The 15,467-nt window shown below is 40.0% G+C and overlaps 1 protein-coding gene across 1 annotated transcript in view; it reads left to right on the top strand.

Annotated features, from left to right (window-relative positions):
* Nucleotides 1-6,465: 6,465 nt before the first annotated feature.
* Nucleotides 6,466-15,467, top strand: part of LOC121387560 — a 71,033-nt gene continuing 62,031 nt past the window's right edge. Inside the window, exons 1-3 of the mRNA XM_041518715.1 lie at nucleotides 6,466-6,570; nucleotides 11,206-11,298; nucleotides 15,173-15,355. Of these exons, the coding sequence (XP_041374649.1) occupies nucleotides 11,250-11,298; nucleotides 15,173-15,355 (232 nt within the window). The 5' untranslated portion in view covers nucleotides 6,466-6,570; nucleotides 11,206-11,249. The remainder of the gene's footprint in view (nucleotides 6,571-11,205; nucleotides 11,299-15,172; nucleotides 15,356-15,467) is intronic.

The following is a 15,467-nucleotide window of genomic DNA, read 5'->3' as shown; positions in this document are numbered from 1 at the left end:
AAAAAGTACGGGATATCAAAATATTTTAACATTAACACGTTATGATACTTAGGATATTTAAATAAAAACCAAAAGCCTTTATCTGAAAACCATCCAGTTTAAAACAACAAACCTAAAATAAAACTACACACGTGTTCAGGAGTATGAGGGAAGCAGTAAAATCACAACTATTTGGATATTTAATTGCAATCTATACACAGTGTAGCCAAGACATTGTCAATCACGAACATGTGATGTGATGTCTCAAATCACCAATTGTGTTTATCGCCTTCGCACTCGAATGCAAAAGATGCTAGGAATGGGTGATCTATGAATTTATACTTAAACTGCTTAACACGTTTTGAGCATAAAGGGCTGAGAGGATTGTGATTGCTCAGTCACTTGCTGGATTGCAACAATGCGCTGACTTATATTGGAAGAACGTTTCAGAGCCACAGGGATGCTCAAGGCTGGACAAACACAGACTTGCACAGCTCATCAAATGGATGTTTCACAGTCAGTCATTATCAGACTATGGGAGCGACACAGAGCAACCGGTAGAGTCCGAGACAGACCACGAAGTCAACGTCCACCTGCCAACACCAGACGGAAGGAAGGAAAAAACGATTAACGTGCCCATATCCATGAAGGTTCAGGCACGTCCATCCTGGGCACGACAGGACAGAAAGAGACGACCAAACGTCCAGGACAGAAAGAGACGACCAAACGCCTAGACAGACTTCCTATCACCAGAGCCATTCATAATCGTCCAATCAATGCAACTCAACTAAAACAGCAACTCCCACAGGCAACAGGGATCGTAGACTGGAGACACACAGTTGGTAACCACCTGCATGCTGCTTTGATACGCACCCGTAGAGTGGACACACACAGTTGGTAACCGCCTGCATGCTACTTTGATACGCGCCCGTAGACTGAACACACAGAGTTGGTAACCGCCTGCATGCTACTTTGGTACGCGCCCGTAGACTGGACACAAACAGTTGTAACCGCCTGCATGCTGCTTTGGTACGCGCCCGTAGACTGGACACAAACAGTTGTAACCGCCTGCATGCTGCTTTGGTACGCGCCCGTAGACCGTACATTCCTGTAGCTTTAACTGCAAGACATCGCCAAGCTCGCCTGGAATGGTGTCGGCATCACATGCGATGGACAAACGCTCGCTGGTCAAATGCCATGTTTAGTGACGAAGCCAGATTTACTATGGACTTCAATGACGGTCGTGTTAGAGACCTATACATTCGGGGTGTGATAGAAAAGATGATCGTCTTACCCAGATCAATTTGAGGGTTGTTGTAAAAAATTTAATGTCTAACATATTAATTCCACCAATCTAGTAATCTTGCACTAAGACGTTTCGCTTTATTTTATCTCGTTTATTTTATCTGGTTTATTTTGACAACTAAAATTGAAAAAGCATTTTATTTATTTGTTTTAACAGTATCAACGATGGATTTGGTATTGAAATTAATATTTTATTTTTGGAAAGAATAGTTCTACAATTTTGTCCATAAATGTAGGTTTACCCTTTGATACCTGTTTCAAAATGTTGGTCAAGTTCTTGCACACCCCACCCCCCACCCCCACCCCCAGTACCTACAGGCTTTACGACTTGACCACTACACCGCGGAGATCTGTCTACCTACACGTAGGTGTCTGGGTATCGGTAGCCCGTTCATGACTAATTACCGCTATCAGGAAGCGAACCCAGTACCTACAGGCTTTACGATTTGACCACTACACCGCGGAGATCTGTGTACCTACACGTAGGTGTCTGGGTATCGGTAGCCCGTTCATGACTAATTACCGCTATCAGGAAGCGAACCCAGTACCTACAGGCTTTACGACTTGACCACTACACCGCGGAGATATGTCTACCTACACGTAGGTCTCTCGGTATCGGTAGCCCGTTCATGACTAATTACCGCTATCAGGAAGCGAACCCAGTACCTACAGGCTTTACGACTTGACCACTGCAACGCGGAGATCGGTCTACCTACACGTAGGTGTCTGGGTATCGATAGCCCGTTCATGACTAATTACCGCTATCAGGAAGCGAACCCAGTACCTACAGGCTTTACGACTTGACCACTACACCGCGGAGATATGTCTACCTACACGTAGGTGTCTGGGTATCGGTAGCCCGTTCATGACTAATTACCGCTATCAGGAAGCGAACCCAGTACCTACAGGTTTTACGACTTGACCACTACACCGCGGGGATCTGTCCACCTACACGTAGGTGTCTGGGTATCGGTAGCCCGTTCATGACTAATTTCCGCTATCAGGAAGCGAACCCAGTACCTACAGGCTTTACGACTTGACCACTACACCGCGGAGATCGGTCTACCTACACGTAGGTGTCTGGGTATCGGTAGCCCGATCGTCTTACCCAGATCAATTTGAGGGTTGTTGTAAAAAATTTAATGTCTAACATATTAATTCCACCAATCTAGTAATCTTGCACTAAGACGTTTCGCTTTATTTTATCTCGTTTATTTTATCTGGTTTATTTTGACAACTAAATTTGAAAAAGCATTTTATTTATTTGTTTTAACAGTATCAACGATGGATTTGGTATTGAAATTAATATTTTATTTTTGGAAAGAATAGTTTTTCCTACAATTTTGTCCATAAATTTAGGTTTACCCTTTGATACCTGTTTCAACATGTTGGTCAAGTTCTTGCACCCCCCACCCCCCACCCCCACCCCCGTCGGTTTAGATGAAGTGACGACAGCTGTGGAGGCAGTACTCATGACGGGTGCCAGCGGTAAGACAGGATATGCTCATTCTCAGCGAACACCTGATATCATCATTGTTATGACAGTGATTCATGAGTGCATGTCCTCACAGCTGTATTTACTCTAATAAGCTCTGTCCGGTGCTAGCTTTGATTTGGTAACTCGTTTGCGAGTGGCAGTCCTCTCAACGGGTGTGGCAGTCCTCTCAACGGGAGTGGCAGTCCTCTTATAGATGAGACACTGTTTTTCTTGAGGACAATGGGCCACCCGAAACTCGCCACACCCACCCGCCACGCACTAGATACGGCCCTGAAAATCAAGCGGAATGGGCGCCCATTAATGTTCGCGGGTTTATCTACTATATATATTCTCAATTGTTCTCTTATTACATATTTCTGTCTTGTTTTCTACGTTGCCCAAATGTGTGTACTGAAACAAATAAACGTAAATGATTTAAATAATAGAATGTGGCTGTTATTTTGAACGTGTTCAGCGCATTAGGCTGCAAACTGACCACTGCACACAATGGATTTGCTTTGGTTTGCCGCACTAACCTGCCCGGGCCCCTTGCCGCTTTTCCGTCAGCTCGTTTAATTTTACTACACGCACGTGCGAATCGGTTTCTTCGTCAACGACAATAAGACCTAAACAGTTAATGAACTCTGATATCGAGGGTCAACACAGTGTTGTTTCTATTTAATTTAAATATTCAGGTCCGTACCTAGTCTAAATACGTAGGGGTCTTCTGCAGCAAAGGACACTTTTAAACTAAAAAGAGAGATTTTCTTGTTTGTTTTTCTGCGGTGTAACTACTATCCACAGACTTGCACGGCAGCCGATATCAGGAAGCGAACCATGTGCTTATAAGTCTTAAGACGTATCCTTTCTGTGGAATGGTGCATATAAAAGATCCCTTGCTACAAATAGAAAAATGTAGCGGGTTTCCTCTCTAAGACTATATGTCAAAGTTTCCAAAATGTTTGACATCCAATAGTCGACGATTAATAAATCAATGTGCAAAACAAACTTTAACCACTACACCGCGGAGATCGGTCTACCTACTCGTAGGTGTCTGGGTATCGGTAGCCCGTTCATGACTAATTACCGGTATCAGGAAGCGAACCCAGTACCTACAGGCTTTACGACTTGACCACTACACCGCGGAGATATGTCTACCTACACGTAGGTCTCTCGGTATCGGTAGCCCGTTCATGACTAATTACCGCTATCAGGAAGCGAACCCAGTACCTACAGGCTTTACGACTTGACCACTACACCGCGGAGATCTGTCTACCTACACGTAGGTGTCTGGGTATCGGTAGCCCGTTCATGACTAATTACCGATATCAGGAAGCGAACCCAGTACCTACAGGCTTTACGACTTGACCACTACACCGCGGAGATATGTCTACCTACACGTAGGTCTCTCGGTATCGGTAGCCCGTTCATGACTAATTACCGCTATCAGGAAGCGAACCCAGTACCTACAGGCTTTACGACTTGACCACTGTCCGAGATATGTCTACCTACACGTAGGTGTCTCGGGTATCGATAGCCCGTTCATGACTAATTACCGCTATCAGGAAGCGAACCCAGTACCTACAGGCTTTACGACTTGACCACTTTATAGCGAAGATCTCGTCTACCTACACGTAGGTGTCTGGGTATCGGTAGCCCGTTCATGACTAATTACCGCTATCAGGAAGCGAACCCAGTACCTACAGGCTTTACGACTTGACCACTACACCGCGTCTGTCTACCTACACGTAGGTGTCTGGGTATCGGTAGCCCGTTCATGACTAATTACCGCTATCAGGAAGCGAACCAGTACCTACAGGCACGACTTGACCACTACACCGCGGAGATCTGTCTACCTACACGTAGGTGTCTGGGTATCGGTAGCCCGTTCATGACTAATTACCGCTATCAGGAAGCGAACCCAGTACCTACAGGCTTTACGACTTGACCACTACACCGCGGAGATCGGTCTACCTACACGTAGGTGTCTGGGTATCGGTAGCCCGTTCATTACTAATTACCGCTATCAGGAAGCGAACCCAGTACTTACAGGCTTTACGACTTGACCACTACACCGCGTTCACCTACACGTAGGTGTTTATCGGTAGCCCGTTCATGACTAATTACCGCTATCAGGAAGCGAACCCAGTACCTACAGGCGTTACGATTTGACCACTATACCGCGGAGATCTGTGTACATACACGTAGGTGTCTGGGTATCAGTAGCCCGTTCATGACTAATTGCCGCTATCAGGAAGCGAACCCAGTACCTACAGGCTTTACGACTTGACCACTACACCGCGGAGATCTGTCTACCTACACGTAGGTGTCTGGGTATCGGTAGCCCGTTCATGACTAATTACCGCTATCAGGAAGCGAACCCAGTACCTACAGTCTTTACGACTTGACCTCTACACCGCGGGGATCTGTCTACCTACACGTAGGTGTCTGGGTATCGGTAGCCCGTTCATTACTAATTACCGCTATCAGGAAGCGAACCCAGTACCTACAGGCTTTACGACTTGACCACTACACCGCGGAGATCTGTCTACCTACACGTAGGTGTCTGGGTATCGGTAGCCCGCTCATGACTAATTGCCGCTATCAGGAAGCGAACCCAGTACCTACAGGCTTTACGACTTGACCACTACACCGCGTAGATCTGTCTACCTACACGTAGGTGTCTGGGTATCGGTAGCCCGTTCATGACTAATTACCGCTATCAGGAAGCGAACCCAGTACCTACAGGCTTTACGATTTGACCACTACACCGCGGAGATCTGTGTACCTACACGTAGGTGTCTGGGTATCGGTAGCCCGTTCATGACTAATTACCGCTATCAGGAAGCGAACCCAGTACCTACAGGCTTTACGACTTGACCACTACACCGCGGAGATATGTCTACCTACACGTAGGTCTCTCGGTATCGGTAGCCCGTTCATGACTAATTACCGCTATCAGGAAGCGAACCCAGTACCTACAGGCTTTACGACTTGACCACTACACCGCGAAGATATGTCTACCTACACGTAGGTGTCTGGGTATCGATAGCCCGTTCATGACTAATTACCGCTATCAGGAAGCGAACCCAGTACCTACAGGCTTTACGACTTGACCACTACACCGCGAAGATATGTCTACCTACACGTAGGTGTCTGGGTATCGGTAGCCCGTTCATGACTAATTACCGCTATCAGGAAGCGAACCCAGTACCTACAGGTTTTACGACTTGACCACTACACCGCGGGGATCTGTCCACCTACACGTAGGTGTCTGGGTATCGGTAGCCCGTTCATGACTAATTTCCGCTATCAGGAAGCGAACCCAGTACCTACAGGCTTTACGACTTGACCACTACACCGCGGAGATCGGTCTACCTACACGTAGGTGTCTGGGTATCGGTAGCCCGTTCATTACTAATTACCGCTATCAGGAAGCGAACCCAGTACTTACAGGCTTTACGACTTGACCACTACACCGCGGAGATCGGTCGACCCGATTGTTTGAACCGGTAGCCCGTCCATAACTGCCGTGACTGTGTAAACGTTTTGTTATAAATAGAATTTGAGTAAGTCGTGTCCATCCATCCATAACCCATAAACGGTGGCTTAGTGGGCCTCTTTCTGATCTTTGTAGTCAGACTTGTTTACCTTGTACCTGTTCAGGTTTGGATCAGTGAACGGTGTCAGTGTGTTTGTTTTCATAGTTCTAACTTTAACGTGCTACCCGACATTTGTGAAGTTAACTGATGCATCAGAAGACTGCTGAACTCTGTTTGGATTCGGGTGAGATAAAGGACAGTCACAAGGTATGTACGACATTCTTGTTAGAAAACTCTTGGACCATGAACCTTTACAGTTGTGTTCTAAATTCACAGTAGTGTCAACAGTATTTTGCACTGAGTTAGCCCCGGGCTGGGGTTTGGGTCGGTCCTGTCTTGCAGGCTTAACATGACTTACTGAGGGGTGGTGGGTGGGGTGGGGGGTGGGGGACTATGTATAGTATAGTATAGTTTATTAGCTTTAAGCCTTACGGCTCATAGGCATATACATATACATTCAATAAACAATGATACAAACAGATAATATTTACAATGGGTGATTGTGTAATTGGAGGATGGACAGTTATATATGCTTAGAACGTAAAAAGGTTGCATGTTTGAGAAATTTACCGAGATTACATAGTTCTTTTCTGTTTTGAACTGATAATAATTGTACAATTTTAAACATAGATGGTTTGAACCAATAATATTTTTTTATGTAAGTAATTCGTAAACCTGTATACAATGGACATATCAGAATAAAATGATATTCGTCTTCTATATCGTCCTTATTGCACAATTTACATTTTCTTTCAGATCTTTCTATTCCATAATATCTTCCTTGTTCAATGAGCAATTGATGGGAAGATACACGAAATTTTGTAATAAGCGTGGCATAACATTCAGGAATTGATATTCTAAGATAATATTGCAAACAAAAAGTGTCTATCAGCAGTTTATATAATGTACATTTTGGAGATTTGTCTGTTGTAGCATCTTTCTCTTGAATAAACTGGTCCGTTAGACGTATTTCTAAACATTTTAAAAATGAGTTAGCACTATCTACATGCTGACTACACCAAACATCTCCGAAACCTATTGATAGTAGTAAATATCTTACCTGGTATAGCCAATTAGAGGGATTCATGTGTTCTAACATATCTTCATATAACGATTTTAAGATACAATTTCTGGTTTGTAGTAATTTCAGCCAATATTTAACTATTCTAATTTTTCGCATAATACTAAAAGGAACTCTTCCAAGTTCTGTCAAAACAACTACATTTGTGGTGCATTTCTTAACATACAAAATTCGTTTACAAAAATCCATATGTACATGTTCAATATCATGAGCAGGATGAAAACACCATATTTCGCATCCATAATTTAAAACACTAGAAACATAGGTATCGAAAACGTGTAACTTCGTGTCCTTATTAAGGCATAGATTATTACATATTCTTGAAATGTGATTCATACATTTTATGCCCTGTGAAGCAATTACCCTTTGTGATATAGTAAACTTTCCATTAAAATCCAATGTCAATCCAAGGTAATTAAAACAATCAACAATTTCAATTAGGTCATCATTATATATCCATGATTCTTTAACAGTTATTTTACCTCTATTTCTGAATACAACAATTTTTGTTTTATCTATATTAACACTGATGTTCCATTTTGTACTATATGCATAGAGCACATCAAGCATCTTCTGAAGACCTTCTACTGTCTCTGATAAAAGAACAGTGTCATCAGCATACATTACAAGAAACAACGAAATATCGTGTAGGTGACATTGATAGGCTAGTAGCCAAATCGTATTTCTTGAGGACTTTATGGATTACCTCAGTGTAGAGACGTTTATTTAGTTAAATAAACTAGACTATTTAGTTAAATAAACTAGACTATTTAGTTAAATAAACTAGACTATTTAGTTAAATAAAATAAACTATTTAGTTAAATAAACTAGACTATTTAGTTAAAAAAAACTAGAGAGTAAAGCGCATTAAATTGTTAAATTGTAAGTATTAATCCAAGCGCGGATCAAGGATTGTTTTGCGCAGGCCGACCAACTTTTCGGAATGTTGATGCCAAATATCCGGAATTTTTCCCAAATTCACTCGAAGTGACTTTCTTTAAAGCAACTAATTCTTATTACATTCTACATTCTTAGAATTAAATATTTTTATCACTCATTTCAACCTGAGCTCTGTTTTGTCTAGTTTTGTGCCATTACCAAGGCTGCGAGCGTGTGTCTATTGTCAACAGCCGACCAATAAAAATGAAAATATCAGAAAATTCCGGAAACATATTTCTATTAGGTTGGTCGCCCTCTTTGCGGGGGCGTCTACATGCAACTAGTCACATAGAAATTGTATATTAGCTGGTCGTCTACACAGCAGCGTGCAACTAGTGACATGGAAGTTGTATATTAGCGGATAGTCTACACAGTAGCATGCAACTAGTCACATGGAATGTATATTAGTGGATAGTCTACACAGCACCAATGAACTAGTCACATGGAAGTTGTATATTAGCAGATAGTCTACACAGCACCATGCAACTAGTCACATGGAAGTTGTATATTAGTGGGGGAGTCTACACAGCAGCGTGCAACTAGTAACATGGAAGTTGTATATTAGCTGATAGTCTACACAGCAGCGTGCAACTAGAAACATGGAAATTGTATATTAGCGGGGATGTCTACACAGCAGCGTGCAACTAGTCACATGGAAGTTGTATATTAGCGGATAGTCTACACAGTGCCATGCAACTGGTCACATGGAAGTTGTATATTAGCGGATAGTCTACACAGCAGCGTGCAACTAGAAACATGGAAATTGTATATTAGCGGGGACGTCTACACAGCACCATGCAGCTAGTCACATGGAAGTTGTGTATTAGTGGGGGAGTCTACACAGCAGCGTGCAACTAGTAACATGGAAGTTGTATATTAGCTGATAGTCTACACAGCAGCGTGCAACTAGAAACATGGAAATTGTATATTAGCGGGGACGTCTACACAGCACCGTGCAACTAGTCACATGGAAGTTGTGTATTAGCGGATAGTCTACACAGCACCATGCAACTAGTCACATGGAAGTTGTATATTAGCGGATAGTCTACACAGCACCATGCAGCTAGTCACATGGAAGTTGTATATTAGCGGATAGTCTACACAGCACCATGCAACTAGTCACATGGAAGTTGTATATTAGCGGATAGTCTACACAGCACCATGCAACTGGTCACATGGAAGTTGTATATTAGCGGATAGTCTACACAGCAGCGTGCAACTAGAAACATGGAAATTGTATATTAGCGGATAGTCTACACAGCACCATGCAACTAGTCACATGGAAGTTGTATATTAGCGGATATTCTACACAGCACCATGCAACTAGTCACATGGAAGTTGTATATTAGCGGATATTCTACACAGCACCATGCAGCTAGTCACATGGAAGTTGTATATTAGCGGATATTCTACACAGCACCATGCAACTAGTCACATGGAAGTTGTATATTAGCGGATATTCTACACAGCACCATGCAACTAGTCACATGGAAGTTGTATATTAGCGGATAGTCTACACAGCACCATGCAACTAGTCACATGGAAGTTGTATATTAGCGGATATTCTACACAGCACCATGCAACTAGTCACATGGAAGTTGTATATTAGCGGATAGTCTACACAGCACCATGCAACTAGTCACATGGAAGTTGTATATTAGCGGATAGTCTACACAGCACCATGCAACTAGTCACATGGAAGTTGTATATTAGCGGATATTCTACACAGCACCATGCAACTAGTCACATGGAAGTTGTATATTAGCGGGGAGTCTACACAGCACCATGCAACTAGTCACATGGAAGTTGTATATTAGTGGATAGTCTACACAGCACCATGCAACTAGTCACATGGAAGTTGTATATTAGCGGATAGTCTACACAGCACCATGCAACTAGTCACATGGAAGTTGTATATTAGTGGATAGTCTACACAGCACCATGCAACTAGTCACATGGAAGTTGTATATTAGCGGATAGTCTACACAGCACCATGCAACTGGTCACATGGAAGTTGTATATTAGTGGATAGTCTACACAGCAGCATGCAACTGGTCACATGGAAGTTGTATATTAGCGGATAGTCTACACAGCACCATGCAACTAGTCACATGGAAGTTGTGTATTAGCGGATAGTCTACACAGCACCATGCAGCTAGTCACATGGAAGTTGTATATTAACGTATAAGTTATATAATATACCTTCAAACATGTGAACTTGTTTTTCGTCGTGAGTTTGGGTGTCCATCCCCTCGGCCCCTGGGTCGACGCCTGTAATGAGTTTGATATGACCTGAGCTGACCTGGTTGTTGAGGTGTGTCTTTACTCTCAGAACATGCCCGACTAGTATATCAAAGGTATTGGTATGTACTATCCTGCCTGTGGGATGGTACATGTAAAAGATCCCTTGCTATTAGTGGAAACATTTAGCGGGTTTCCTCTCTAAGACTATAATTTAGAATTACCAAATGCTTATTAACTTAATGGTGTCGTTAAACAAATTAAACTCAGAAGAGGTCATAACTAACATGGGATAGACGTTATACACCAGATACTAACAAGTAATTAATATAAATATTAATAATATTAATAAAATTATATCAGTTTATAGGACATTAAACGAACGTCTTTTGCGTATCATGGTTATGACCCGAGTGAAATAGTTTCAGTTATTCCCCTCGCTCTCTATCTGTTACCCCCAATGTGGAAAAATGATCCAATAGTAGACGCCCAATAGCCGTGTAGTTAAAACAAAAGGTTCCTTTAACAACTGTAGCTATTGTTTATAATCTACATCTTTCTGCTTGTTCTTATTCTTTCAGGCTTCTTGCTATCGTAAAGGGGATCGCTGGAAGACGACATAAACATGAACATCCGGGCTACGGCGACGATCTTATTGCTTTTGTTTGTGGAAAGTAATTATTAAACATCTTATGACCTTCTTAGTGATGATAAGCAGTCTAGAAGTAATTATTAAACATCTTATGAACATCTTAGTGATTATAAGCATTCTAGAAAGTAATTATTAAACATCTTATGACCGTCTTAGTGATGATAAGCATTCTAGAAAGTAATTATTAAACATCTTATGACCGTCTTAGTGATGATAAGCATTCTAGAAGTAATTATTAAACATCTTATGACCGTCTTAGTGATGATACGCATTCTAGAAGTAATTATTAAACATCTTATGACCGTCTTAGTGATGATAAGCATTGTAGAAAGTAATTATTAAACATCTTATGACATTTTTAGTGATGATAAGCATTGTAGAAGTAATTATTAAAAATCTTATGACCGTCTTAGTGATGATAAGCATTCTAGATGTAATTATTAAACACCTTATGACCTTCTTAGTGATGATAAGCATTGTAGAAGTAATTATTAAACACCTTAAGACCGTCTTAGTGATGATAAGCATTCTAGAAAGTAATTATAAAACATCTTATGACCGTCTTAGTGATGATAAGCATTGTAGAAGTAATTATTAAAAATCTTATGACCGTCTTAGTGATGATAAGCATTCTAGAAGTAATTATTAAACATCTTATGACCTTCTTAGTGATGATAAGCAGTCTAGAAGTAATTATTAAACATCTTATGAACATCTTAGTGATTATAAGCATTCTAGAAAGTAATTATTAAACATCTTATGACCGTCTTAGTGATGATAAGCATTCTAGAAAGTAATTATTAAACATCTTATGACCGTCTTAGTGATATTCTACACAGCACCATGCAACTAGTCACATGGAAGTTGTATAAGCATTCTAGAAGTAATTATTAAACATCTTATGACCGTCTTAGTGATGATACGCATTCTAGAAGTAATTATTAAACATCTTATGACCGTCTTAGTGATGATAAGCATTGTAGAAAGTAATTATTAAACATCTTATGACCTTCTTAGTGATGATAAGCATTGTAGAAGTAATTATTAAACACCTTAAGACCGTCTTAGTGATGATAAGCATTCTAGAAAGTAATTATAAAACATCTTATGACCGTCTTAGTGATGATAAGCATTGTAGAAGTAATTATTAAAAATCTTATGACCGTCTTAGTGATGATAAGCATTATAGAAAGTAATTATTAAACATCGTATGACCTTCTTAGTGATGACAAGCATTCTAGAAAGTAATTATTAAAAATCTTATGACCGTTTTAGTGATGATAAGCATTGTAGAAGTAATTTAAAAAAAACTTATGACCGTCTTAGTGATGATAAGTATTCTAGAAGTAATTATTAAAAATCTTATGACCGTCTTAGTGATGATAAGCATTCTAGAAAGTAATCATTAAACATCTTATGACCGTCTTAGTGATGATAAGCATTCTAGAAATAATTATTAAACATCTTATGACCTTCTTAGTGATGATAAGCAATGTAGAAAGTAATTATTAAACATCTTAGACCGTCTTAGTGATGATAAGCATTCTAGAAGTAATTATAAAACATCTTATGACCGTCTTAGTGATGATAAGCATTCTAGAAGTAATTATTAAACATCTTATGACCTTCTTAGTGCTGATAAGCATTGTAGAAAGTAATTATTAAACATCTTTTGACCGTCTTAGTGATGATAAGCATTGTAAAAGTAATTATTAAAAATCTTATGACCGTCTTAGTGATGATAAGCATTGTAGAAAGTAACTATAAAACATCTTATAACCATCTTAGTGATGATAAGCATTGTAGAAGTAATTATTAAAAATCTTATGACCGTCTTAGTGATGATAAGCATTGTAGAAAGTAACTATAAAACATCTTATGACCGTCTTAGTGATGATAAGCATTGTAGAAGTAATTATTAAAAATCTTATGACCGTCTTAGTGATGATAAGCATTCTAGAAATAATTATAAAACATCTTATGATCGTCTTAGTGATGATAAGCATTCTAGAAGTAATTATTAAACATCTTATGACCGTCTTAGTGATGATAAGCATTCTAGAAAGTAATTATTAAACATCTTATGACCGTCTTAGTGATGATAAGCATTCTAGAAGTAATTATTAAACACCCTATGACCGTCTTAGGGATGATAAGCATTGTAGAAAGTAACTATAAAACATCTTATGCCCGTCTTAGTGATGATAAGCATTGTAAAAGTAATTATTAAAAATCTTATGACCGTCTTAGTGATGATAAGCATTGTAGAAAGTAACTATAAAACATCTTATAACCGTCTTAGTGATGATAAGCATTGTAGAAGTAATTATTAAACATCTTATGACCGTCTTAGTGATGATAAGCTGTCTAGAAATAATTATAAAACATCTTATGACCGTCTTAGTGATGATAAGCATTCTAGAAGTAATTATTAAACATCTTATGACCGTCTTAGTGATGATAAGCATTCTAGAAGTTATTATTAAACATGTTATGACCTTCTTAGTGCTGATAAGCATTGTAGAAAGTAATTATTAAACATCTTATGACCTTCTTAATGATGATAAGCCAGTGTTCTAGATTAAAAAATTTGGCCAGTATCCCAATTGGATACTAACATTTCAAAATTTGGATCCCACCTGAGAATTTAGGATTATATGGCATCCCGGTGGGATACTGGGTTCTTGAAGTCTGGTATCCAAAATTAAATTCTGGTATCCCCGGGATATCGGGATACCGTTAATCTCGAACATTGTAAATTGAAATAAAAAGTAATTATTAAAAATCTTATGACCTTGTTAGTGATGATAAGCAAACATCTTATGACCTTGTTAGTGATGATAAGCAAACATCTTATGACCTTGTTAGTGATGATAAGCATTTTAGAAAGTAATTATTAAACATCTTATGACAGTCACAATCGTGATACATTGATGTAGAAAGTAATTATTGAACACCTTACAGCAGTCATAGTCGTGATACATTGATGTAGGAAGTAATAATTAAACATCTGACGACATTCATGGTGATGATATGATACCTGTGGTTAACACCCAATGGCTGATTCAGATTAGAACTCTTGTATTGATGTTTATACCTTTGACTGACACCCAATAGCTGATACAGTTTAGAACGCTTATATTGATATTTATACCTGTGTTTGACACCCAATAGCTGGTACAGTTTAGAACGCTTATATTGATCTTTATACCTGTGTTTGACACCCAATCGCTGATACAGTTTAGAACGCTTATATTGATGTTTATACCTGTGTTTGACACCCAATCGCTGATACAGTTTATAACTCTTATATTGATGTTTATACCTGTGTTTGATATCCAGTAGCTGGTACAGTTTAGAACGCTTATATTGATGTTTATACCTGTGTTTGACACCCAGTAGCTGGTACAGTTTAGAACGCTTATATTGATGTTTATACCTGTTTGACACCCAGTAGCTGCTACAGTTTAGAACGCTTATATTGATGTTTATACCTGTTGACACCCAATAGCTGCTACAGTTTAGGACGCTTATATTGATGTTTATACCCGTGTTTGACACCCAGTAGCTGGTACAGTTTCGAACGCTTATATTGATGTTTATACCTGTGTTTGACACCCAATAGCTGGTACAGTTTAGAACGCTTATATTGATGTTTATACCTGTGTTTGACACCCAATAGCTGGTACAGTTTAGAACGCTTATATTGATGTTTATACCTGTGTTTGACACCCAATAGCTGGTACAGTTTAGAACGCTTATATTGATGTTTATACCCGTGTTTGACACCCAATAGCTGGTACAGTTTAGAACGCTTATGTTGATGTTTATACCTGTGTTTCACACCCAATCGCTGATACAGTTTTCCTTCTAAATGTTCCCTGATTCATTGTCAGCTCTTGGTCAGTGTCTCCCTGGCTGGACTATGGTGAGCGAGGAGCAGTGTGTCATGATTGGTTCAGCGGGCACGTGGCACGAGGCGTGGACATTCTGCCACGTTCACGGAGGGTTTCTCGCTGACCCGGGGGAACAGCGCCAACTGAGAAGCAACCTGCTGTCGGATCTCCTCACACAGAACGGTAGGGGTCGAGATTTATACGCTAACAGATCTTTTCTCGTGTGCACCATTTGTTTTAATTAATAACACGCCGCTCATAAAACACAAACATACGCACGCACGCTCTCTCTCTC

The sequence above is a fragment of the Gigantopelta aegis genome, chromosome 13 (assembly GCF_016097555.1).
Source record: "Gigantopelta aegis isolate Gae_Host chromosome 13, Gae_host_genome, whole genome shotgun sequence".
Taxonomy (NCBI): Eukaryota; Metazoa; Mollusca; class Gastropoda; order Neomphalida; family Peltospiridae; genus Gigantopelta; species Gigantopelta aegis.
Note: the sequence above shows the minus strand (reverse complement) of the source record. Positions and strands in the feature narration are given on the sequence as shown.